The 24,274-nt window shown below is 41.7% G+C and overlaps 1 protein-coding gene across 1 annotated transcript; it reads right to left on the reverse strand.

Moving 5' to 3' along the window:
- Positions 1–298: 298 nt before the first annotated feature.
- Positions 299–21,431, reverse strand: LOC311230071 (CMP-N-acetylneuraminate-beta-galactosamide-alpha-2,3-sialyltransferase 1-like). Its single transcript, XM_084316219.1, has 7 exons — positions 21,275–21,431; positions 20,007–20,270; positions 16,085–16,278; positions 13,745–13,924; positions 4,491–4,536; positions 4,199–4,318; positions 299–3,948 (listed from the first exon to the last, which is right to left on the reverse strand). The coding sequence occupies exons 2-7, from the start codon at positions 20,244–20,246 to the stop codon at positions 3,784–3,786; spliced, it is 945 nt and encodes a 314-aa protein (XP_084172345.1). The 5' UTR covers positions 20,247–20,270; positions 21,275–21,431; the 3' UTR covers positions 299–3,783.
- Between the last annotated feature and the right edge of the window lie 2,843 nt (positions 21,432–24,274).

The raw sequence follows: 24,274 nt of genomic DNA on the forward strand, positions 1-24,274 counted from the left end.
ATTTCTGACACTGGGAATACATTCCCTGAGGTCCCTAGATGTCCCTAGATACCAAGAGCATGCAAATGGACCGTGAAGAAGTGGAGCAATCTTCCATTTACTTATGGTATGTACTTTTAGGCGAATTTTCTGATAATATGGCTCAGGTATAAGAGGTTAAATACCTGCAGGAAGTTTGTGTCAAACTATTTGCCAATTCTCACCACAATTGACACGTTCAATTGTAATTGTGTCCATTACTTCTGAAGCCAAACTCAATAAAATTGTCTCAATAGCAACTCCTCTTTTTCAAATCAAATCAAATGTAATTTATTTGTAAGGCCCGACAACACACATTAATGTCCCCATGGGCCGGACACATTTTCTTTAAACAAGTCAAGAAGAAACATCACAATAAATCAACAACAAAACAAAAAAACACACCATGAAATCCAAAATAAAATGTTAAATAAATAAATGCAACACTCCCAGACATACTCCACACGAAGGTAAGGAAAAACTCACTAAAAAGCTATAATAGGGAAAAAAAAGCACCACAGGCAATGTGGAGGGGAGAAACCTTAGAAGGGCCGTTCAAGGGGGGATCTCCCTTCTTAGATGTCGTGATGGTAGTGTTGCTATAAAAAGTGTTCCTCTCGAGAAACTCAGCATTCCCTTCTCCCTGAGGCTTGGCCATTTCTGTATAAACTCTTAGGCCGGAATCCACAGAGGCTTTGCGAGTTCTTTCCGAAGCAAAGCCGGCGCATCTCGCTCTCAAATGTAAATAAGGCTGCTCATGCGTAACATATATAGGCTTTGCATCCATGCAATTGGCGTATATTTAAATGAGGTAATATGGGCGGAAAATCTCCCCTTTCTATGTAAATGAGCCTCTAAACAGGTGATCATGGCAGCAGTAATTGTAGCAGACCGTGAAAGAATATTGAATACCTCGAACGACAATATCAAATAAAGATATCGAGCATCGTACTTATTTAAATATCGTTATATAACGCTGTGGGCTTTGGCGTAATGCTCGTATAAACATAATCTAATTTGAGCGACAAATATAAAGCCACATGCAGAGATATATCGCTATAGTGGCTTTATACAGCGCTCACCTGCACATATTGGGACGGAGAAGAGTTACCGTTAGTTTGCGAGCCAGTCTCACCCATGTTACGTATTGGAACGGAGAGAAAGATACCATTAGTTGGGGAAGAAAAAGTGAGAGAGAGAGGAGAGAGTTGTTTTTTTGCTACAACGCTGTATGGTAACGTTGGTGAAGTGAATTACCAGTTAAAAACGGTATCGTAATGTCGCCAAAGCCAGGAGAAGTGGAGTGACATACTCCAACACCGAAGACCAGCATTTTGGACTATAGGAACCCGGTCCGTACGAGACCCCCCTATCCAGCGACTGCCCGACTGGTTGCATGTAAATTTGATTAGCCCCAGGATATTAATGTGACCACAGGATATTAATGTGATATGTTACATGTGTGTTTTTATGTTACACATTAAATGTAATAATTCAACTTGGTACCCCTGTCCCCTCCAGTTAATAAGAGTGTCCGCCATTTTGTGTACATTTAATATTGGTTAATATATCATTTAGTATTTGCCAAGCTCATTATTTAAATACAGCCCCTTAGCTACAGTCTGTTTGTTATTTCTTCCCCTATAAGCGATCTTAGGTTTTATGAAAGGCGCTATATAAAACGAAGTTATTATTATTATTAAATTAATAATTAATTAATAATAACTCCTCTCCTTCACTCGAATATAATCTAATTATGAAATCAAATATAGGCCAGGGCTTTACAACTTAAAGGGGAACTATCTTATAAATGGCCTTTTTGAGTGTTTAGCATTGTTTCCTAGCTATGTGAACTTATATTAATATGATCTATGTCTCAAAATTCTCATATTGGCGCATTCTTCCAATTCTCCTCTCACAATATTCACCCTCACTGAACTGAGTCGTTTGAAAATGTGCCTATATGTGATGTCATATAGTCACCGCTGCATGTTAATGTTCAGGGGGGCCGGCACGGTGCCGTGGTTTAGGAGCCCAGGCTGCATGTTAATGTTCAGGGGGGCCGGCACGGTGCCCTGGTTTAGGAGCCCAGGCTGCATGTTAATGTTCAGGGGGGCCGGCACGGTGCCGTGGTTTAGGAGCCCAGGCTGCATGTTAATGTTCAGGGGGGCCGGCACGGTGCCGTGGTTTAGGAGCCCAGGCTGCATGTTAATGTTCAGGGGGGCCGGCACGGTGCCGTGGTTTAGGAGCCCAGGCTGCATGTTAATGTTCAGGGGGGCCGGCACGGTGCCGTGGTTTAGGAGCCCAGGCTCAAAACGGCTCGAGATCTTGAGGTAGAAAAATGCTGTTTTTGAGGACTTGATTAGAAATACAAAACAATGAATAAAAAAAATATATATATTACAGAGGTGTTCCATAGACTCACAGGAATTGTGTAAAAGTGCCCAAATAGTGAAAGAAATAGTAAAATAGTTCCCATTTAATAAAGAGATTGAATACAATTAAATGGGATATAAACGGAATATAGCACAATATGATTATAATATTATTTCATTGTATATGGTATACATTTAATTTAGTTTCTATCCTATTTAATATATATTATTTATTAAGTTGTAAAGCCCTGGCCTATATCTGATTTCATAATTAGATTATAGTAAAGGAGAGGAGTTCTTATTAATTAATCATTAATAAATTTTTTATTTAATAATAATAATAATAATAATAATAATAATAATAATAATAATAATAATAATAATAATAATAATAATAATAATAATAATAATAATAATAATAATAATAATAATAATAATAATAATAATAATAATAATTTCAGAATAATAATAATCATGACATTGCATTACTGCTGATCAGCACCTATATCAGAAATAATTGTTTACTGTATTGATCATCATCTCAGAACCAATCATTTGAATAATGTCAGATAATAGCCTTATTTCTCATATTTATTTTCTTTAGTATTCCGTTCATTTTGTATTGTATTTCGTTTACTTCGTAATGTATAGAGGAGTGCAAAAGAATATAATCTTTATTGTCATTGTTGGTCCAACGAAATTTTGTTTAGAGCATCACCACATACAAACATACTGAATATAGCATGTATAAATAATAACATCAATAATATAATATCAATGTCCCAAGTGCAATAGTGCTAGTGCAAATGAATAGTATGACAGTCCAGTTGAATTAATGGATGGAGTGATTTCTTGATTTCTAATTTCTAAAAAAAAATTGGACAGCGCGCTAAACTTGACAGCGTGCTACATTTCGACACACACATTTCTGCCAAGAGCTATACATATTGGGCGTGCATGCGCTGGTATCTCATCGAGCAATGTGCTTTTGTGGATAGCTTGCAGACGCAGAGCATGCAGGCTCCGCGAATGCAATTTGCTTCGCGCAATCCATTCTCTGTGGATTCTGCCCTTAGTGTTTAGCCAGCTTGCTCTGCTATCTGTGAATAATGCTGGTGTTCACGTCGACAAGTGCCCCTCACAAGATAATTTTTTTAATATTATTTAGAAATTTTTCCTAAAAATAGAAAAATAAAGATACACACTTTTAAAATAACGCTTACATTGCATTGTCTTCCTCACAGAAATGAGTAAATACTGAGACATGGTTCTTTAATATAAATTCATACAACTTTAAAATCAAGAGGGATTCATGACTTTGGCGACCCCTAGCGGGGGTTGGGACCCCCAGGTTGGGAACCACTGGTATATTCTATAATAATTGCTCAAATTATCCTCTAAAGAAATGTATCATTTGTTTGTCAGACAGTTCCACAATAAGTTTATACTCAAACATTCCATCATGTCCTCCAGTTTTCAGTTTTTTGTTTTTCAATTTTTCCCAATAGTGGCTCCAGTTTCCATCTTTGTCTGCCCCAAATCCAAACACATTGACCTGGGAAGACAGATAGACAATGTTACACGAATGGAGCATGGATTTAAACTTTGTATTAGATTACATTTTTCTATTTTACTAATGATTTGACTTTTAAGTCCCTCTGTGTGGCCACTGATGGGAGGGTTTCCTCTTATTCAGCTCAATCCGGTCTCAACTACACCATTTAGTTTGCTGAAGAAGTGATGTTTCTTCATGACAAGGTTACACAGTACAGGTCTCTATATATAATATAATATAATATATTTACCTCGTCACAGATGTGCATGCTAAGCATCACAGCCAGGAAGCCAGTGGATGGTTGGTTTCCCCTCTTTCTCAGCCAAATTTGATGAACATATTTCATGAAAGCAGGATGGAGGACCGAAATCTGTGTGGGTTATGAATGAACAGTTAACCTATGGAAATGTCATTGAGACTGATACAGTATATCTATATATTTTTAACATTTTATATACTTTTAAGTTTTAACCCTTTACTCACTACAGCAGTTATTCGTGACTCATTGGTCAAAATGGAAGACCTATTTCTGTTTGACTCACCAAGTCCTTGTTAGCCTTTATCTTTGCTTTCACGGGTTGGTACGTTCTGTTGGATGAAATGATACAAGAACATTTAATTGTAAATGGAAAACATACTAAGACATAGTGAGCGACTCCACTAACAGTCTTGTTGTTATGCTGCAAGTGACGATGTAGTTTGATGATGTCATCAAGTGTGCGCCGATAGACCAAACATCTTCAGGGTCGTCTCAGAAATGCGAAAGCCACAGCATTTATTGCGAGTTGTGCCAAACAAACATAAATATCTCAAAAACTATACATCACATCTCTCATATTACCATTTTGAGTGAGAGGAGAAGTAGCTGAAGAGTTTGATGTATAAAATGTGCATGTTGTGTAACAGTTTTCATTAAAAAAGTAAAACCCGATACCAATCATTTCCGATATTACATTTTAATGCCAATATCGGCCGATAATATCAGTAGGCCGATAATGCACCTGGGAAAATGCCTCTCAGAAGCGATGTATTTATAATATTTAGGACATGACTCTAGAATATTTTGTTAAAAAATGCTGTGGGTATAGGGTCAATACAGGAAGTGGAGGAGGTACATTCCATGACAGTTTTATAGAGCTCAGCTGATGTAATGACGTCCATTATGAGAGTACAGAAGAAGGAATACTACAATAAAATATGCAAAGAATGCAAATAATATACAAAGGACCTGGAAAATAATCAATCATATTATTCGGAATAGAGGTTATAAATCTGAATTTCCAAGTTATTTTCTATAGCTCTGATGCTAAAGTGGACAATTCTCGAAGTCAACTTCCTGCCTGTTGTTGCTACGCAACTGCAGCGTGGGGGGAAACTGCCCAGCCTGGTACATTGTGTACGGTTCATTTAGTGCAGAAACGGATCATTAAAGCGGCAAATTAAAGACAATCAAGCAAAATTTTCTTCAGTCCTTCACAATGCCAAAGAGCTGCTGTGTTACGCGTTGTACTAATGACAAAAACAGAAATCCAAATCGCAAGTTTTATACCATCACGGAGGAAAAAGTGGCTGTGGCTAACGTTCGGCTAACTCTCTCTGCTGTTGTGGTAGCTACATGCTAAGCTAACGTTAATCACATCATATCGAACCGATAGGAGCTTATGTTATCTAATCTTACGTGGATGTTTGATCGGGTAGTGGCACACGTGGTACCACCACGTAAGATTAGATAAGATAAGCTCCTATCGGTTCGATATGATGTGATTAACGTTAGCTTAGCATGTAGCTACCACGACCACAACACCAGAGCTAGTTAGCCGAACGTTAGCCGCCAGCCACTTTTTCCTCCGTGATGGTATAAAACTTGCGATTTGGATTTCTGTGTTTGTTTTGTTATTAGTACAAAACGTAACATAGCAGCTTCAATTTGGGTATTCGAGAGATGGCCATGTCTGTATGTGTTTTGTATGGACATTATGTCAAGTCAATCAGGGGGAGCTTCTTTGAATAATATCTCGCCTTAGAATCACCAGAAAGGCTTTCGAAATAGTGAAATGCCATGTTGGCCTCAATATTTTCAAAACAAATCTTATGAAAATGTTATGAAATGAACAAGAATGTGATAAAACATGTAATAAAAACGGACCTCAACGCATGCATTTGATGGTATAAATCCGTATGGCCCCCCTATACCAAGATGTCGGCGGTCTCGTGACATCAGAGTGTCTTCGAGAATGTAAAAAGCAGCGTTGAAGATGTTTGTGGGTGTTGGAACTACTTTGGCCACCAAAATGGTTGTGCCTGAGGATAAAAAATATATTTAATAAGATGTTTAATTAGATGTTTAATAATCTGATTAATGGTAATATCAGTTCTATGTTCCTTTGTGGGGTAAATTAAATTGATATAATTGAAATTGTAAGTAAATTCAAAAACAAAACATCAACTGATATAAACTCCATTGACATGGTAATTATTAAAGAAGTAATTGAGTCTATTGTAAAACCTTTGACCTATATATGCAATCTGTCTTTTCAAAGAGGTGTTTTTCCTAATAATATGAAATGAGCAAAGGTAATTCCAAAATAAAAAAAAATGGAGATAAACATCAAATGGACAATTATAGACCAGTGTCTCTACTTCCTCAATTTTCAAAAATATTAGAGACATTATTTGTGAAACAACTGGATATTTTCATTGGCGAATATAAAATATTGAGTGAACACCAGTATGGGTTTAGGGAAAATAGAACTACATTATGCAGTGATGGAGATGGTAGAAGAAATAACAAAAGCAGTTGAAAATTATGAGTGTTCTATTGGTATTTATATTGACCTACAGAAGGCTTTTGATACAATAGATCACTGCATATTAGTGAGACAACTGGAGAAGTATGGGATATGACTCCGAGGTATAGCTAACTCTTGGCTGAAGAGCTACTTGGAAAACAGACAGCAATGTGTGAAAATTAATGACACTGTGTCAGGATTTAGGAAGGTCACCTGTGTAGTACCCCAGGGATCTGTGATAGGTACAAAACGTTACTTTATATTAATGATATGTGCAATGTTGGGGTGGCTGGGTAGGGCAGCGGACTAAGCGCTCGCCTACCACCGCAGAGACACTGGGTTCGAATCCAGCTGTCAGCGGTACCTCCGGCTTGGTCGGTCATCCCTACTAACACAATTGGCAGGGTTAGCGGGTGGGAAGCCGGTGGGGTATGTATCCTGGTCGTTGTAAACAGCGACTCCTACAGGTCGGTCAGGGCGCCTGCACAGCAAGGAAGGGATCTGGGTGAGGTAGTGTGCCCTCCCACGCGTTACACTCACCCAATGAGAGTCCTCGCTGTCAGGTGAAAAGAGGCTGCTGGCTGTCTCCTATGTATCGGAGGAAGCATGTGATAGACTTCAGGGCTCCCTAGACCGGCAAGTAGGGGGGAAATGTGCGCAACGGCCAGGAAGGGGAAGGGGGAATTGGCATAACGACTAAATTGGGATGGGAGGAAAATACAAGAAAAATAGGAGGAGAAAAAGTGGATCAATGATATGTGCAATTTTTTTTGGTAATCGAAAAGAAATAGAGGGGGATATCGAGTTAGAAATATGTGATGTAAAAATAGAAAGAGTTTCTGAGAACAAATTTCTAGGGGTAGTTATTGACCAGAAATTAACATGGAAACAACATGTTAACTATATTCAAGGGAAAATATCTAAGTCAGTAGCAATATTGTATAAATGTAAGGATATATTAAACTACAAAGCCTTGTACATCATTTACTGCTCACTTATACTTCCTTAAACCCACCCTTCCTACTGTGTGGAAGTATGGGGGTCGTCATTTAAAAAGACTGTAAATCCAATAGTCTTACTGCAAAAGCGGGCCATTTGGAACCTTTTTAAGGCTGGTTACTATGAACACACAAATCCATTGTTTATAAAGTCTCATATTATGAAATTTAATGATTTGGTTTATTATAAAATTATGCAAATAATGTACAGAGCTAAAGCAAAGTTACTCCCGGACGGGGTGCAAAGGTTTTTTTCAATACATGAAAGAAAATATGATTTGAGAGATATTTGTAAATTTACTGTTCATAGAAAAAGAAAGCAATACGCTTGGACCAGCACTCACATATTTTGGTTATTTAATGGCAGCCTGAAACAAACATGTTTCGGAACAATTATGTTCCTTCCTCAGTGTTGATCAACACTAGCCATCAACACTGAGGAAGGAACATAATTGTTCCGAAACATGTTTGTTTCAGGCTGCCATTAAATAACCAAAATCTGTGAGTGCTGGTCCAAGCGTATTGCTTTCTTTTTCTATTATACTCCACGGGATTTCAGCACCCAGTGTTATATTTTGTGAGCGCAGTCTATCTTGACTTATAAATTTACTGTTCAAAAAGCTAAGAAAGGGATTAATTGTGTATTTCTATTATTGGGGTTAACTTGTGGAACAATGCAGATATACAGTTAAGAATGAGTCATTCGCTTTAGGTTTGAAAATGGTTTGTAAAGCTATTTTTGAAAACTACAAAGGTGAATAATACTGTTTTTTGCTATTTTCCTACTGTTTTGGAGTCTTCATTTAGTTAAGAATATAGGACAGGCATGGTATAAGCATTATGCTTCAGTCTGTACCTTTTCAGTCACTGTAAAATCAAATATTGTTAAATGATGGTGTATATTGTATTGTGTGAGATGATGACTCCTGTCACTCTGCATCAGAGTGTTTACAAATGCTGGACAGTGTCAACCTGACACAGCACGTGCACGTCCCCACACATGACGGGGGGCACACACTTGACCTTGTTATTTCCAACCCTGCTGCCCCTATTAACAACCTATGTGTATACGACCCGGGCTTGTCGGATTACATGGCCGTTTCCATGGAGATGCTGCCCCCCCCCCATTCAAAGCCCAAGCGCCAGATCTGCTTCAGAAACATAAAAAACATCAACCTGGACGCTCTGGCCTTGGATCTCCAACATCTCACCCCTCCTGCCCTCTCCTCAGCCAGTGCCTCAGTAGGCTACTACAACAAAGCCCTGAGTGGCCTCCTGGATGTTCACGCCCCTGTGAAATCTAAGATGGTCACGTTCTCACGCTCTGCCCCCTGGTTCAGGTAGGGAGATGAAGGTGGCTGGCCGTGTCCTTGAGCGACGCCTCACTACGTCGGGACTCACCGTGCACAGAGAGGCCTACAGAGAGCACCAAAAGGCCTACTCCAAAGCCCTTAAGATCGCTCCGTCACGGTTCTATTCCAACATCATTAACAATAGCCCTGGCAATTCTAAACAGCTTTTTTCCACCATACACCACCTCCTCAAACCCCAAACCCAGGCACACAGAGAGACCACTGAGAAGCGGTGTAATGACTTCATGTCATTTTTCACAGCCAAAGTTAAGGGCATCCGCTCTCTCCTCCCCAGCTCCTCTTCTTCACCTGCTCCACCTGCTGTCCCACAGCCTGAAGTCTCCCAGCTCCTCCGCTGTTTCAATGACACCACGCAGCGTGAGCTCGAGGTCATCATCGGCGTGTGCCCTGGATCCCCTCTCCACAGCCCTGGTGAAAGCCAACATCTGCACTATTGGTCCCCTAATGACCAGCACCATCAACCTCTGCCTGCAGGCTGGCCACGTTCCGCCTGCTCTCAAAACTGCCATCATCACCCCCCTCCTGAACAAACCCACCCTGGACCCAGAGGCCCTCGTCAGCTACCGGCCCATCTCCAATCTCCCATTCCTCTACAAGGTGCTGGAGAAGGTAGTTGCGGTGCAGCTCCAAGCACACCTCAGAGACAACAACATATTCGAGAAGTTCCAGTCTGGGTTCCGCTCTGCGCACAGAGACAGCCCTGGTCAGGGTCACCAACGACCTTCTGATGGGGGCAGATGCTGGAACCCCATCCATTCTGGTCCTTCTCGACCTATCGGCTGCCTTTGACACGGTTGATCATGTTATTCTCCTGGACTGTCTCCATTCCGACGTCGGACTCTGTGACCTAGCCCTGGGCTTGTTCCAGTCCCTCTTGGCTGGTCGGACTGAGTGTGTCTCCCAGGGAGGTGCAACATCCTCTACCCACCCCGTCACCTGTGGTGTCCCCCAGGGATCTGTCCTCGGCCCCCTGCTGTTCACCCTGTTGTACATGCTCCCCCTCGGCCGCATCATCAGCCGGCACGGTGTGTCGCTCCACTGCTATGCTGACGACACCTAGCTGTACATTCGAATTTCACCATCTTCACCATCATCACCCCCCACACTGACTGCTTGCCTGGAGGAGACTAAGGCATGGATGAACCACAGGTTTCTCCAGGTCAACAGCTCCAAAACGGAAGCCATGCTGGTTGGTACCCTACTCCAGGTCCGGTCATCCATCATCACCACCATCTCCTTCTCCGGCCAGGACATTCCTCTCTCCACCCTTGTCACTAACTTGGGCGTGAAAATGGACCCCCACCTCTCATTCGAGACTCACATCAAATACATCTGCAAGACCTCTTTCTTTCACTTCAGGAACCTCTCAACACTCCGCTCCTCACTCACTCTGGCAGATTCTGAGAAACTTGTCCACGCCTTCGTCTCCTCCAGGCTGGACTATTGCAATGCACTCCTCATCGGGATCCCTAGTAAAAGCATTAAAAAACTGCAGACCATCCAGAATAGCGCTGCAAGGATCCTGATGAGGGTTCGCAAATATTACCACATCACCCCCACCCTCAGATCACTTCACTGGCTCCCCGTGGAACACAGGATCGAGTACAAGGTTTCCCTCCTCACTCACCAGTGTGTACATGGTGGTGCCCCTGCCTACCTCAACTCCTCACCCCCCAGTCCTCCTCACACTCCCTCCGCTCCGGCACAGCCTACCTCCTCAAAGCCCCCAGGACTAAGCTGCACACCATGGGCGATAGAGCCTTCTGCTCGGCCGCGCCCAGACTATGGAATGCTCTCCCCAACCACCTGAGAGCACCACAAACTGTTAATAAATGTGGACTCAAGACCTACCTTTTTAGAAAGGCCTTTTATTAGTTTTTATGTCTTATTCATATGTTGTTCTGCTATGTGTTCTTCTTTCTTATATATCCATTTGTATTCTATTCTTTTTAACTCTGTAGCACTCTGAGACTCTCAGGAATGTAGGGTGCGTTATAAATTATATGTATTATTATTATTATTATTATGACTGAATAAACTACTACTACTACTACTACTACTACTAATGCAAGTGCATTTTCCTATGGTTACGTTTTCTAGGGTTTGCAGATGGTCAGGACTAATGCTGGCTCTAATTTAAGTTATTTTGTTATTGAAGAATAATGTGGAGGGGTGGGGGCAGTGTTGAGTAGCTAGTCGATGGCGCAGAATAATATTCTAGAGTTTCCAGCATTATCTGTGATAATCTTAGAAAAGTATTCCTTTCTTGCCACTCGTATTTCTTTGTTGATTGATTGATTGAAAACTTTAATTAACAGATTGCAGAATGGGTACAGTACAGTACAGCTCGATACACACAATTGTTAAGGGGATGCAGACCAGAGAAATACTTTTGTCTTGTTTACATCAGGGTCCCCCATTTTCAATTCATAATGACATAGCACAACCAGACCCTCACCTAGACCTGTCTGATCACATCTCGCTCTTCCTTTACCCCCTGTATAGGCAGAAAATCAAATCTGTCGGACCCACAACCAGTACTGTCAGAGTCTGGTCTGAGGGGGCTGTATCCCAGCTACAGGACTGCTTCAAGGTGACTGAATGGGACACCTTCAAGGACAGAGGGCCGCAGGTAGATCCTAGAGCGGCATTAGATAGCTACACCACTACAGTCATGCATTCCATATTTTTTTTAATGGTCTTTTTCCTCCTTTCTTTTTTCCATTTTTCTCCCATCCCAATGTTAGTCGTTATGCCAATTCCCAATCCTCTTCCTGGTCGTTGCGCACTCTACCCCCTACCGTCGGTCCCGGAGGACGGAGACTATCACATGCTTCCTCCAACACATGTGTACCCAGCCCACCGCTTCTTTTCACCTGGCAGCGCGGACTCTCACTGGGAGAGTGTAACGTGTGGAAGGTCACACTACCTCTCTTAGATCCTCCCCTTGCTGTGGAGGCGCCCCGACCGAACTGTAGGAGTCGCTGTTTACAACGACCAGGACCCAGGTCACTCCTCCGGGCCAGAGATGCAGCCTACAGGTCTGGGGACGCAGCTGCCTACAGCATCGCCAGGCTCTAAGGAGAGGCATCAAGGCAGCAAAACTTAAATATAAGGAACGGATTGAGACCCACTTCTCCAACTCCACCAACCCCCGCCAGGTGTGGGAGGGAATCAAAGCCATCACTGACTACAAGGGGACAACATCACCCATAAACAGCTCTGTCACATTAACAGGAGCTGAACCATTTCTATGCCCGGTTCGACAGAGCAAACAGGGACCAAGTAGTGCAGCCCCTCCCCCCCCAGTGGCACAGTCCCCGTCCTGAGCCACCATGACGTCAGGTGTTGCCTCCGGAATACCAACCCAAGGAAGGCAGCGGGACCCGATGGAGTGGTGGGCCGCATCCTGAAGGAGTGTACGGATCAGCTGACAGAGGTTTTTACAGATATATTTAATCTCTCTCTGCTATTATCATATGTCCCAACATGCTTCAAAACATCCACAATAATACCAGTACCCAAGCAGTCAGTTGTCATTTGCCTGAAACACATCACATCCATCATCCCGGCCTCATTTGACCAATACCAGTTTGCTTATAGGCAGAACAGATCAACTGAAGATGCTATAGCCATTGTGCTTCATACCGCCCTAGAACATCTGGAGAAGAAAAACACCAACGTAAGAATGCTCTTTGTCGACTATAGCTCTGCCTTCAACACTATACTCCCCCGTAAACTCATCAGCAAACTCCGAACCCTGGGTCTGTGTAACATACTGTGTAACTGGGTGCTGGACTTCCTCACAAACCGCACACAAGCCGTCAGGCTGCGCAACTACACCTCGTCCACCCTGTCTCTCAGCACCGGCGCCCCGCAGGGTTGCGTGCTGCTCAGCCCATTACTGTACACCCTGCTCAGCCTCACACATGACTGTTCCCCCTCCTACCCCTCCAATTACATCATCAAGTTCGCAGACGATACCACAGTTGTGGGTCTCATAACGAACAACAATGAGTCTGCCTACAGGAGGGAGGTGGAAGACCTTACAGCCTGGTGTGGCAGCAACAACCTGGCGCTCAATATAAAAAAAAAACAACAGCGATCATAGTGGATTTCAGAAGATCAAGGCCTGACCACTCCCCTCTGCTCATCAACAACGAGGTAGTGGAGAGGGTCACAGAGTTCAAGTTCCTGGGTCTCAGTGTGAGTGAGAGCCTGTCCTGGAGCACCAACACCGCCTCAGTGATCGGAAAAGAGTGTGCTGACCTACGTGTGTCTGTGTGGTTCTCCAGCTGCACGAAGGCAGAGCAAGAGGCTCTAGAGAGGGTGGTGAAGGCGGCAGGCAGGATCGTCGGGACTCCTCTACCAAACATCAACTCCGTCTTTACCTCCCACTGCCTCCACCGCTCCAAGTGTAGTATCAAGGACCAGTCTCACCCAGCACATCACCTATTTCAGCTCCTCCCCTCAGGGAGGAGATACCGGTCCATAAATGCTAAGAGCTCAAGATTTATGAACAGCTTTCTTCCCCCAAGCAGTCAGACTGAAGGGTAGATTTGTTTTGGTTTACAATCCTTCACGCCAGTCGATGTAATTCGTTGATAATGTAAATGATACACCCATAGACACTCACTGTGTAATGTGTCCCGTGGTGAAGGCACTGACGAGCCACCGGAGGTCCGTCACCTTGAACCCAACGAACACAAGATGGGTGTTCTTGTCCAAATCAATGGCACTCTCAGGATACATCATGTGAAGCGTTGTCTTGGTTCCAACATCCGATTCGTATCCCTTGACCTGAGCCTGGTTCATTCTAAAGTACAAAGAGTGAGAGAGAGAGAGATACGTCTTAATGCAAGATACAGAGAGAGAGAGATATTATGTCATAATTTAAGGTAGAGAGAGAGAGAGATGCACCATAATGTAAGGTACAGAGAGAGATATGTCATAATGTAAAGTACAGAGAGAGATACGTTATAATGTATAATACAGAGAGAGAGATACATTATAATGTAAAGTATAGAGAGAGATCATAATGTAAAGTATAGAGAGAGATCATAATGTAAAGTATAGAGAGAGATATGTACACCATAATGTAAAGTACAGAGATAGAGAGATACATCATAATGTAAGTACAGAGAGAGAGATCATAATGTAAAGTACAGAGAGAGAGATACATCATAATGTAAGTACAGAGAGAGAGATACATCATAATGTAAGTACAGAGATAGAGATACATCATAATGTAAGTACAGAGATAGAGATCATAATGTAAGTACAGAGATAGAGATACATCATAATGTAAGTACAGAGAGAGATCATAATGTAAAGTACAGATAGAGAGATACATCATAATGTAAGTACAGAGAGAGATCATAATGTAAAGTACAGATAGAGAGATACATCATAATGTAAGTACAGAGAGAGAGATCATAATGTAAAGTACAGAGAGAGATCATAATGTAAAGTACAGAGAGAGATCATAATGTAAAGTACAGAGAGAGATACATCATAATGTAAGTACAGAGAGAGATCATAATGTAAAGTACAGAGAGAGAGATACGTCATAATAGACCTCATAGACCAAGATGGCGGCGTGTGCACAACGAATGGTTCAGTGTCTCTCCAGTTTTTGCAAATTAGCGGTAATATACCTATTTGATTTAAGTCTGCTCACCCAGAACAGTCTTGCTTTCATATCGTACACCCGATAGTATCTTTTGAACGTTGGATTACAACAATCCGACAATGTCATCTGCAATCTGCAGCTCCCCGACGAGGTCGCTCAGACACAGGGCAATATCACCACAACGCGGCCGGCGTAGTAGTGAAAGGGTTAACCTTCTGTAGTGTGGTAGTGAAAGGGTTAAACCAAATGTCCTATAACTTCAATTCATCAAGTATTTCTACCGTTTTTGTATTCTACGTCACCGCAGAGATATGATAGAAGAAAGAAAATCTTCATGAATTCAAGGCATTGTGGGGTGTATATAAAAATAAAAAATTTTGGGTGAAGTGCTAGTTTAAATCTGATGGACGTGACTTTGACATTTTCAAGGTGCTCTTTGGTTCCTTACCGCCAATGTTAATTTCGTCAGCTATTTTTCATTTTCATTTTCATCTTAGTCATGTCTCAAATGCTGTTTTTCGTTTTCATCATATTTAGTCACCTTTATCTGTTTTTTGTTTAGTCAAGTTTTAGTCAACTACAGGTCTGAGCATTTTCATTTGAGTCTTTTTTGTTTAGTCTCGCCACTCAGTTACAGCCTCATAAGTTGGGGTGAGCTTTTTCTAAACAAAAAAAGCTTACAATGCTAGCTGGTTAGACTTATGTAAGCTATTTAATGTAGCAATCCGTCATGCAGTAATGTTGGGAAGAAAGTGGAGAGTTTCCTTTTCTGTATGGTGCTTTATTTCCAGCTCAATATGGGGTTTTACAAGTTGATACTTCCCTTCTCATATACAGTACAACACAGCTACCTGCTAATACGCTAGCTTCACAACAACAATGTAACATCCGGTCCGTCTTCCCATATCCCATATATTAGTGGTGTCCCTAAGACCATACAACTAGAGCGACACACAAAACCCCAGAACATTACAATAATTCACAGACGGAACGATGTGTTGGGGATAAGGGTTCCGCACGGACAATTATGTTTGTTACTTTCCTGTCTGCAAACAAGTTCCTGTTAGCTAGCAAGTAGCAAGTAAACAGTGTTGACGTTGAAGTTGAATAAACGTTTAGCAAGATATTATTTTGCAAACTACATTTTGTGTCGTAATTTTTTGTCAACGACATTGCATGAATAATTTCGTCTCGTTAGTGTCACATGATCTCCATTAACGTGACGTCTCGTCTCGTCCTCGGGGGAAAAAGCTTCATTGTCGACCATATTTAGTCATCATTTTCATTGACTAAATTAACACTGCTTACAGCCCACTCCTCGAGAACCACGTGTCTATGGTTTACCTTATGACGACGTCATGAATGTCGATGAGGGCTCCGTAGTGTGATTTAATCAGGTTCCCTGAATTACCGACCACGGCACACGTCCTGCAGCGCCGGGGGCTTGAATCCATGAAGCTCAAATTGTTTGGGAAGAAGTTGAACAGCTCTTCCACAGCGGTTTCGTAGGAAACGTCGGCTCTGCCATACTGTAAACGCTGACACAAACCAAACAAGACATGCGGCTTCAATACACAGAGTGTGCAGGAGGGGAGGGGGGAGGGGGGGGGGGGGTCAAAACTATTTCCATGATTAGCCTACATTACAACATTGTTTAGATAAAAATTCAGTAAAACCCGGATCACCTGCTCTGAGGGCATACAGTACATATTGCCAACTCATCGTCTTCTCTCAATAATTTCAAACATAGATTGAAGACCAGCCTGATGAATCTAATCAACTTGACTCCAACTAATTTACACTTGCATACAAGCGCACACACACACACACACACACATACACACACACACACACACACACACACACACACACACACACACACACACACACACACACACACACACACACACACACACACACACACACACACACACACACACACACACACACACACACACACACACACACACACACACACACACACACACACACACACACACACACACACACACACACACAATTTAATTAGCTCCTTTCAAAAGACCCAAGGTCGCTTTACATAACAAAAGTAACAAACATAGTGGACAGACACAACATACAAAGTGTGAAATTAGGGGTTAAAGGCCAAGTTGAAGAGGTGGGTTTTGAGCAGTTTTTTGAACGAGCCTAGAGTTGGGGCGTTGCGGAGTTCTGTGGGGAGGGAGTTCCAGAGGGTGGGAGCTGCCACACTGAAAGCTCTGTCCCTGAAGGTCCGCAGTCTGGTTCGGGGGATGGAGAGCTGACCAGTGTCCGTGGATCGCAGGGACCGTGACTGAGTGTAGGGGGTGGAGGAGGTCAGTGAGGTACTGAGGTGCCAGAGCGTGGACGGATTTGTACGTGAGCACGAGGGTTTTGTAGGTGATGCAGGATTTGATGGGGAGCCAGTGGAGGTGGATGAGGGTGGGGGTGATGTGCTGCCAGGGTTTGGTGCGGGTTAAAACCCTGGCAGCTGAATTTTTAACATACTGGAGCCTGTCCATGGTTTTGCTTGGGACCCCGGACAGGACCCCATTGCAGTAGTCCAGGCGGGAGGTGACGAAGGCATGGATGAGGGTCTCAGCTGTGGAGTCGGAAAGTGATGGTCGAGTCTGGACATATTTCTGAGATGGAAGAAGGCGGATTTGGTCACGGAACTGACATGGGCTTGGTAGGAAAGGGTGGAGTCCAGGATAACGCCCAGGTTGCGGACCTTTGGGGAAGGGCAGATGCAGCAGCCGTCTATGTCGAGGGTGAGATCCCCAACCAGGGCCTTGGGTGCCACAACCATGAGCTCAGTTTTATTGTTGTTCAGTTTGAGAAGGTTAGATGACATCCAGGTTTTTATTTCATGAAGGCAGTTGACAAGGGAGCGTGGGGGGAGCTGGGTGGATAGTTTGGTGGAGAGGTAGAGTTGTGTGTCGTCTGCGTAGGAGTGGAAGCTGAGGCCATGGCGGTGGATGATCTGACCGAGGGGGAGCATGTAAATGGTGAACAGAATTGGGCCAAGTACAGAACCTTGGGGGACGCCTTGGTTGACTGAGGCCGGGGTGGAACTGGAATCGCCGATGGTGATAAACTGTGTCCGGGTGGTGAGGTAGGATTGAAACCAGGAGAATGCTGAGCCAGTGATGCAGAGGTTGTCGGATAGGCGGTTGAGGAGGATAGAATGGGAGACTGTATCGAAGGCTGTAGAAAGGTCCAGGAGGATGATGTGGAAAGAGTCAGCTGCAAGGAGGAGGTCGTTGGTGATTTTTATGAGGGCGGTTTCTGTGCTGTGGTGAGTTCTGAAGCCGGATTGAAAAGGCTCATAGAGCTCATGGTTGGAGATGTATTGTTGGAGTTGGGCGGCCTCTTTCCAAATTTTTACTAAGGAAAGGAAGGTTGGAGATCGGACAGTAGTTGTTTAGCTCATCTGGGTCGACGTGAACATTATTGAATTAGCAATCTTACTTGTGTGTTTTTCTTATATAGGTGAGGACTTTGTATATCAGCCTGTATGGTTTCCTTTCTCACCTGCACACGTTTCATTGTGTACTTTTGATTTGCTTTCGTTAAGAAAATAAATAAAACAAAAGCTGTTTCACACCTGAGTGAACATAACGAGGATAGAAGTAAGACTGACTCACAGGGGTATAGAGATATGAGGATAGAGGTAAGACTGACTCACAGGGGTATAGAGATATAAGAATAGATTGACAAGCTAAAAGCAATTGGTTTTGATGTGATCAGTGAGCTGGATGCAATCCTACCTGGAGGGAAGAGAACAGATGGTGGAGGTAAACGGTACTCTACCCCCCCCCCCCCCCCCCCCCTCCCAGTGAGCTGTGGTGTTCCACAAGGAAGCATAGTAGGACCATTACTGTTCCTAATTCATGCAAATGACATGTCGTCAGCTTGTGAGTGCAACTTGTTCCTGTTCGCGGACGACTCAGCCCTGCTGGTCTCTGACAAGAACAAGTTACAGGTTGATAAAACCCTCAGCTCGGAACTCGGCAGAATCTGCACCTGGCTCGCTGATAACAAACTATCATTACACCTGGGTAAAACAGAGTCCATTCTCTTCGGTTCAAAAAAACAAACTCAGCAAGACCGACAGCTTCTCAGTTACAGTGGGTGACAATATTGTCACAAGGAAAGATGCAATTACATACCTGGGTTCCATCCTAGAGGCAAATCTTTCCTGTGACAAAATGGCATCCAATGTAATAAAAAAAGTCAACCAACGAACTAGATTCTTGTACCGGATCTCCTCTCTGGTAAACAAGAATACCCTGAAGACTCTGGCAGGAGCACTCATTCAAGGGTACTACGACTATGCTTGCACCTCATGGTACCAAAGCACCTCAAAGGCGCTAAAAACAAAATTACAAACATCACAAAACAAACTGCTTGACCTTACTCCTATAACCCACCTCACCCCTGCCCACTTTGACAACCTAGGATGGCTTAGAGTAGACGACAGAGTACAGCAACTTGCAATGGGCCTGGTCTACAAGATACACTACATCACTAAGGTACCCATATACATGTTAAAATACCTCCCAAAGGTCAGTGAATACCACGACCACAACACCAGAGGGAACCCAGATTCGTCTCAAACAAGGGACTAAACACATTTTGCAATTATGCCAGATCAATGTGGAACGCTCTACCCACAGCTGTAAAGGAATGTGAATCACTACCCACCTTCAAAACCACTCTAAAAGAGCACCTACGGGAGACTGCAATTCGAAACTGGCCCCTGTAAATGTCCAAACCCAACCCCCTCCAATGTACAGTTCCCCCACCCCACCCCACCCCACCCCACCCCACCTACCCATACCCAAACCCACCCCCCCACCCAACCACCTCCAATGTACAGTTTCCCCCCCCACCACACCTCACCTAGCCAACCCCCCCCCACCCCACCTACCCAACCTCCTCCAATGTACAGTTTCTTCCCCCTCAAATGTATTTTCTTTTTTTTAGATTTTTTTTTACTCATAAACAGTACTGTATAATTGTACAGTAGATCTGGCATGTCATAAATGTCTAGATGTAACAGTACTGTCTATCTGTATGTCATGTATGTCATATATGTTATGATGAATTGAAAATGGGGGACCCTGATGTAAACAAGACTAACAAGTGTGTGTATTGAGCTGTACTGTATTGTACCCATTCTGCAATCTGTTAATACAATTTTCAAACAATCAATAGAGATGAAACTGACTCACAGGGGTATCTGTACAAAAGAGGTGTCGCTTACCTTCCACCACACGTGGGCATTCCCCGCATGCTTGTTTTCTCTTGTCAAAAAGGGATCAATAGATTTGTTGAATCGTTTCTCGTTGTCATCTGATATGCATGTATGACAGGCACAAGGTGTGGTTCCGTTCAGAATCTCAGAATACTTGTCCATGAGCAAACTGTGTCCTCCCAACAACACGTAGGCGGTGATGACGAGGCTCAGTAGACCGGCAGTAAGTAAGACTCTTTTGACAGTCATCTCGGGTGTGGACTTTATAGCAGTCTGTGGATAGCGAGAATATAATTTTTTTCACATAACATACAACAAGACATACCAGAACACAATAATAAATAATGTATGAAGGAGTAAAATAAAATAAAATAATAATAATAATAATAATAATAATAATAATAATAATAATAATAATAATAATAATAATAATAATAATAATAATAATAATAATAATAATAATAATAATAATAATAATAATAATAATAATAATAATAATAATAATAATAATAATAATAATAATAATAATAATAATAATAATAATTAACAGATCAACAGACAATAACAATAACATTTGGGGTCACAAGACAAGAGAACAGGAAGAATTATAATTGATATATATATATAAAATACAAAAACATATATAAAAATAATATAGAAAATTATAAAAATAATGCAAAAAGACACAATTTCGCCTAAACCCACCCCCCACCCCAGGACCTCTCAGGACCAACCATCCCGATCTGATAGCGAGAATATTCTTATAAATAGGTCTGAGCAAGGATGCGACCTACAGTGGAGCCAGGGATTTTGGCTCCTCTCAATAACACACGAGCTCCCCTGAAGACATCTGTGACATTTTGATAGTGGTCTCTAAAATATTGACTTCATGTGCATTGTTTTCTGTATCATCGGATCATGTCGTAAGGCATTCCTATCAGTTGATATATTATAATTACTATAATAAAGGTCCAGCTAATATACTACTCCTACCATCACCATCCAGGTGTATAGCAGTACTATTATATCATAATAACTTAACTCACTTACTTTCTGTAACCCGTCCCCGGATTGCAAAAAAGCCATATATAAAAGGTATATGAGGCCCATTAGGTTAATATATAAGTATATATGTATATATATATTTTAAAACAAGATACCATTTTTTATTTCTAGTTTGTAATTTTTAATTGAAAAGTTCCAGAGCAAGGCAATAGCAGCCTCCTCTGTGTTTTAGTTGAATATTCCATTCTGAGAATATGAAAACGTTTTCCTACCTGGTGATGCCCTTCTGGGTGGAGGACAGGAGACAGGGCAGCTGCAGTGGAGGAGTAGCTAGCTACTAGTGTAATTATTTACTGCCTTTTCAAAAAGGGACAAACCAAAGTTACACAAATAACCAATGGTCCCACCCCTCATTCATGTGTTGTGGAGTTGAACGAGTTGAACACGTTTTAATTATTTACTGCCTTTTCAAAAAGGGACAAACCAAAGTTACACAACTAACCAATGGTCCCACCCCTCACTCATGTGTTGTGGAGTTGAACGAGTTGAACACGTTTTTCAACCGCTTTCACCAGAGTAGCCTCCCCACCACTCCCATCAATACCAACCCCCCTCCCCACCCACCAAAAGTTAAAAAAAAACTACTACTATCTACTTCAGATAGTTAACTTATTTATTTTTGTCTCAATGCTGTTTTCAATTTCTTTTTAAAACGTATCTTACTGGTTATCTGTGTAAGCTTTTTTTTTTTTTTTTTTTTAAGTTTATTTCAAATATGCAACATAACAAACAAACATCAAGTATATAGCCGTAAGCCGTTCAAATAATGAATACATTTTTTTTTATTAACAAAGAATAAACAAAAAAGTCAAACTCAATATACATTTTCCTTGCATTTACATTTTGAAAAGGAGTGGGAAGAAGCATACACTTATTTAACCTGTTCCACTCGACGGGGTCGGTACCGACCCCTTTTGACCTTATTATCATATAGGCATATTTTTATGAAGATGAAAATAATTTGTGATTTTAAAATCAACCGTTTTCAAGTAACATCACTACTATGTCACAAATACATGTAGAATGTAAAACGGTAGGTTGGCAATAGTTTAGCAATAGGTTAAAAGTGTACTTATATCATTTTAAGTTTTCTATTTGCGATCGTCTATTTTGACCCGGAACCGGAAATGGAAATGTTGAACCATGGGAATTGTAGTTCATTCGCTAGCTATCTTCCAGCGTTGAAATTTCTCCGATCTACACTTCCTGTCACATACTATGGTGGTTCAAAGTTCAGCGTTCTGAATGAATCATATCAATAATTGTTATGATTCACGATAATAAGCTACAAAAGGTAACGTTTTTGACAAATATTGAAACGCAGTCAGTTTCCCCACACTATTGTTACCATGTAGGAAGAATTAGATCTGAAATTAGTTTCAAAATGGTTACACTGTGGGGGAAATAAAATAGTACAGTCGATTACAGTAAATATCAGTATCTGTTATTATGCAAGCCTGGTGATACTATATCCAAATTGAACTCGGCCATTTGAAAGATACTATATGTATATATATATATATAAATGTGCAAATTGGCTATAATAAGGTAATGTATAAGCATATATTCTATATTCTATAATAATATTTCAAATTGCATTGGTCCGGATGGGAGAATTCAGTACTGTATATACAGAACCTTCAGTTTGATCATCTTCCCTTTATTAATTTCCTTAGATCTTTTGTACACATGATCTCAAGAGGGTACTGAATGAGCTCAGTGTCAAAGATGAAAAGAAAAATCATAATTCATATTTTCCTTTGTTTCATCACAATTTAAGCAAGCCTAGTAATAGACACAATATTTCTGACACTGAGAATACATTCATTGAGGTCCATAGATGTTCCTAGATACCAAGAATATGCAAATAGCCCTTGTAGAAGTGGAGCAATATTCCATTTACCTAGGTATACATTTTATGCAGATTTTCACCTGGGGTGAACATACTATATTTTATTTACTAATTCATACATTACTAGACGTATATTGAAAAATGAACTTAGTTTAACAATACATTTTTTAATAATACCTTATTAATATTTGCCAAACTATATGTTACCCTGTAACAGGGACGTGCACAGGACTTTAGAGGGGCAGGTGCTCAAAGGCTGAAAAGGGCACTAGACCTGTGTGCGTGCAAAGCGAGCGCGTGCATCGCACAAGCCGATTTTTGGGGGGCCTTTTTATGCTTTTTGGGGGGTTTTGGTGATCAAATATTGAATATTGAAGTATAATAATCAGTGCAGGAGCTCACTTATCCTTGAAAGACACTTTTATCACTGACTTAAAAGGCCCATACATCTCCATAAATGTTCAGGGGGGAGGGAATAAGTGCTTACCCTGAAGACCCCAAGAAATGCTGTATATTCTGTATTGTTTATTATAAATATTCCAATCCCGATTTGTATTTGAGATTCCCAGTCCCATCGGACTTGACTTCTTTGTGTCCCTCAGTGAGTGTAATACCAGCATTCAACTGTATGGGCCACAGCGGTTTCTATCATCATCATCATCATCACCACCCACGCTATGCATAAAATATATAGGTCCGCGGAGAAGCACGCTGAGGAGGCTGTGCAAACTGCAATGGAATACGGGGCATCTCTCTCTCTCTCTTTACCTAATATTTTTATTCTATCCTAACATTTTTCAGTTGGAAGGTGTGAAGTGCCACAGAACAACAGTGACCCTTTTGGAAATTGACATCCTGTTTGTTCCTTTATAACCAGTATATTCTTTATAGACTTTAAAACTAAACTCTGGTTGGAAGACAGTGAAATGATTGTTGTGTGAACCTAACCTCTTCTGCTTAAGAAAGAATTGCCTGGTCTGCATAGAGGTGTCTGTGAGAGCAAGCCTGCAGTAGGGAGTTAACCCTAAAGAATGTGACCCTGAGAGGCGGCAGGAGAGGCCGCAGAAGAGGAAGGAGGAGAGAGAGTAAACTGTAATGTGTACTGTAATGTAAACTAATGTACTATAGTACACTGAGTACTGTATTGTACCTATAACCTATTGTACCTGTATATACCTGTATATGTATGTGTTAGGCTAATCATGCTAAAAAAGGACCATGTACTATATGCTCGTGCAGAAAGTGTGAATTGCTTCCATGTCAATACTGCTTGGCCACTGGGGAATGTGAGACGACCGTGGGGCCTCTGGTAGCCTGCTAGAAACAGATAGGGATTTTCCAACACAAGGTAGTCTGTTGC

This window comes from Notolepis coatsorum, assembly GCF_963971535.1.
Source record: "Notolepis coatsorum genome assembly, chromosome: 6".
Lineage (NCBI taxonomy): Eukaryota > Metazoa > Chordata > Actinopteri > Aulopiformes > Paralepididae > Notolepis > Notolepis coatsorum.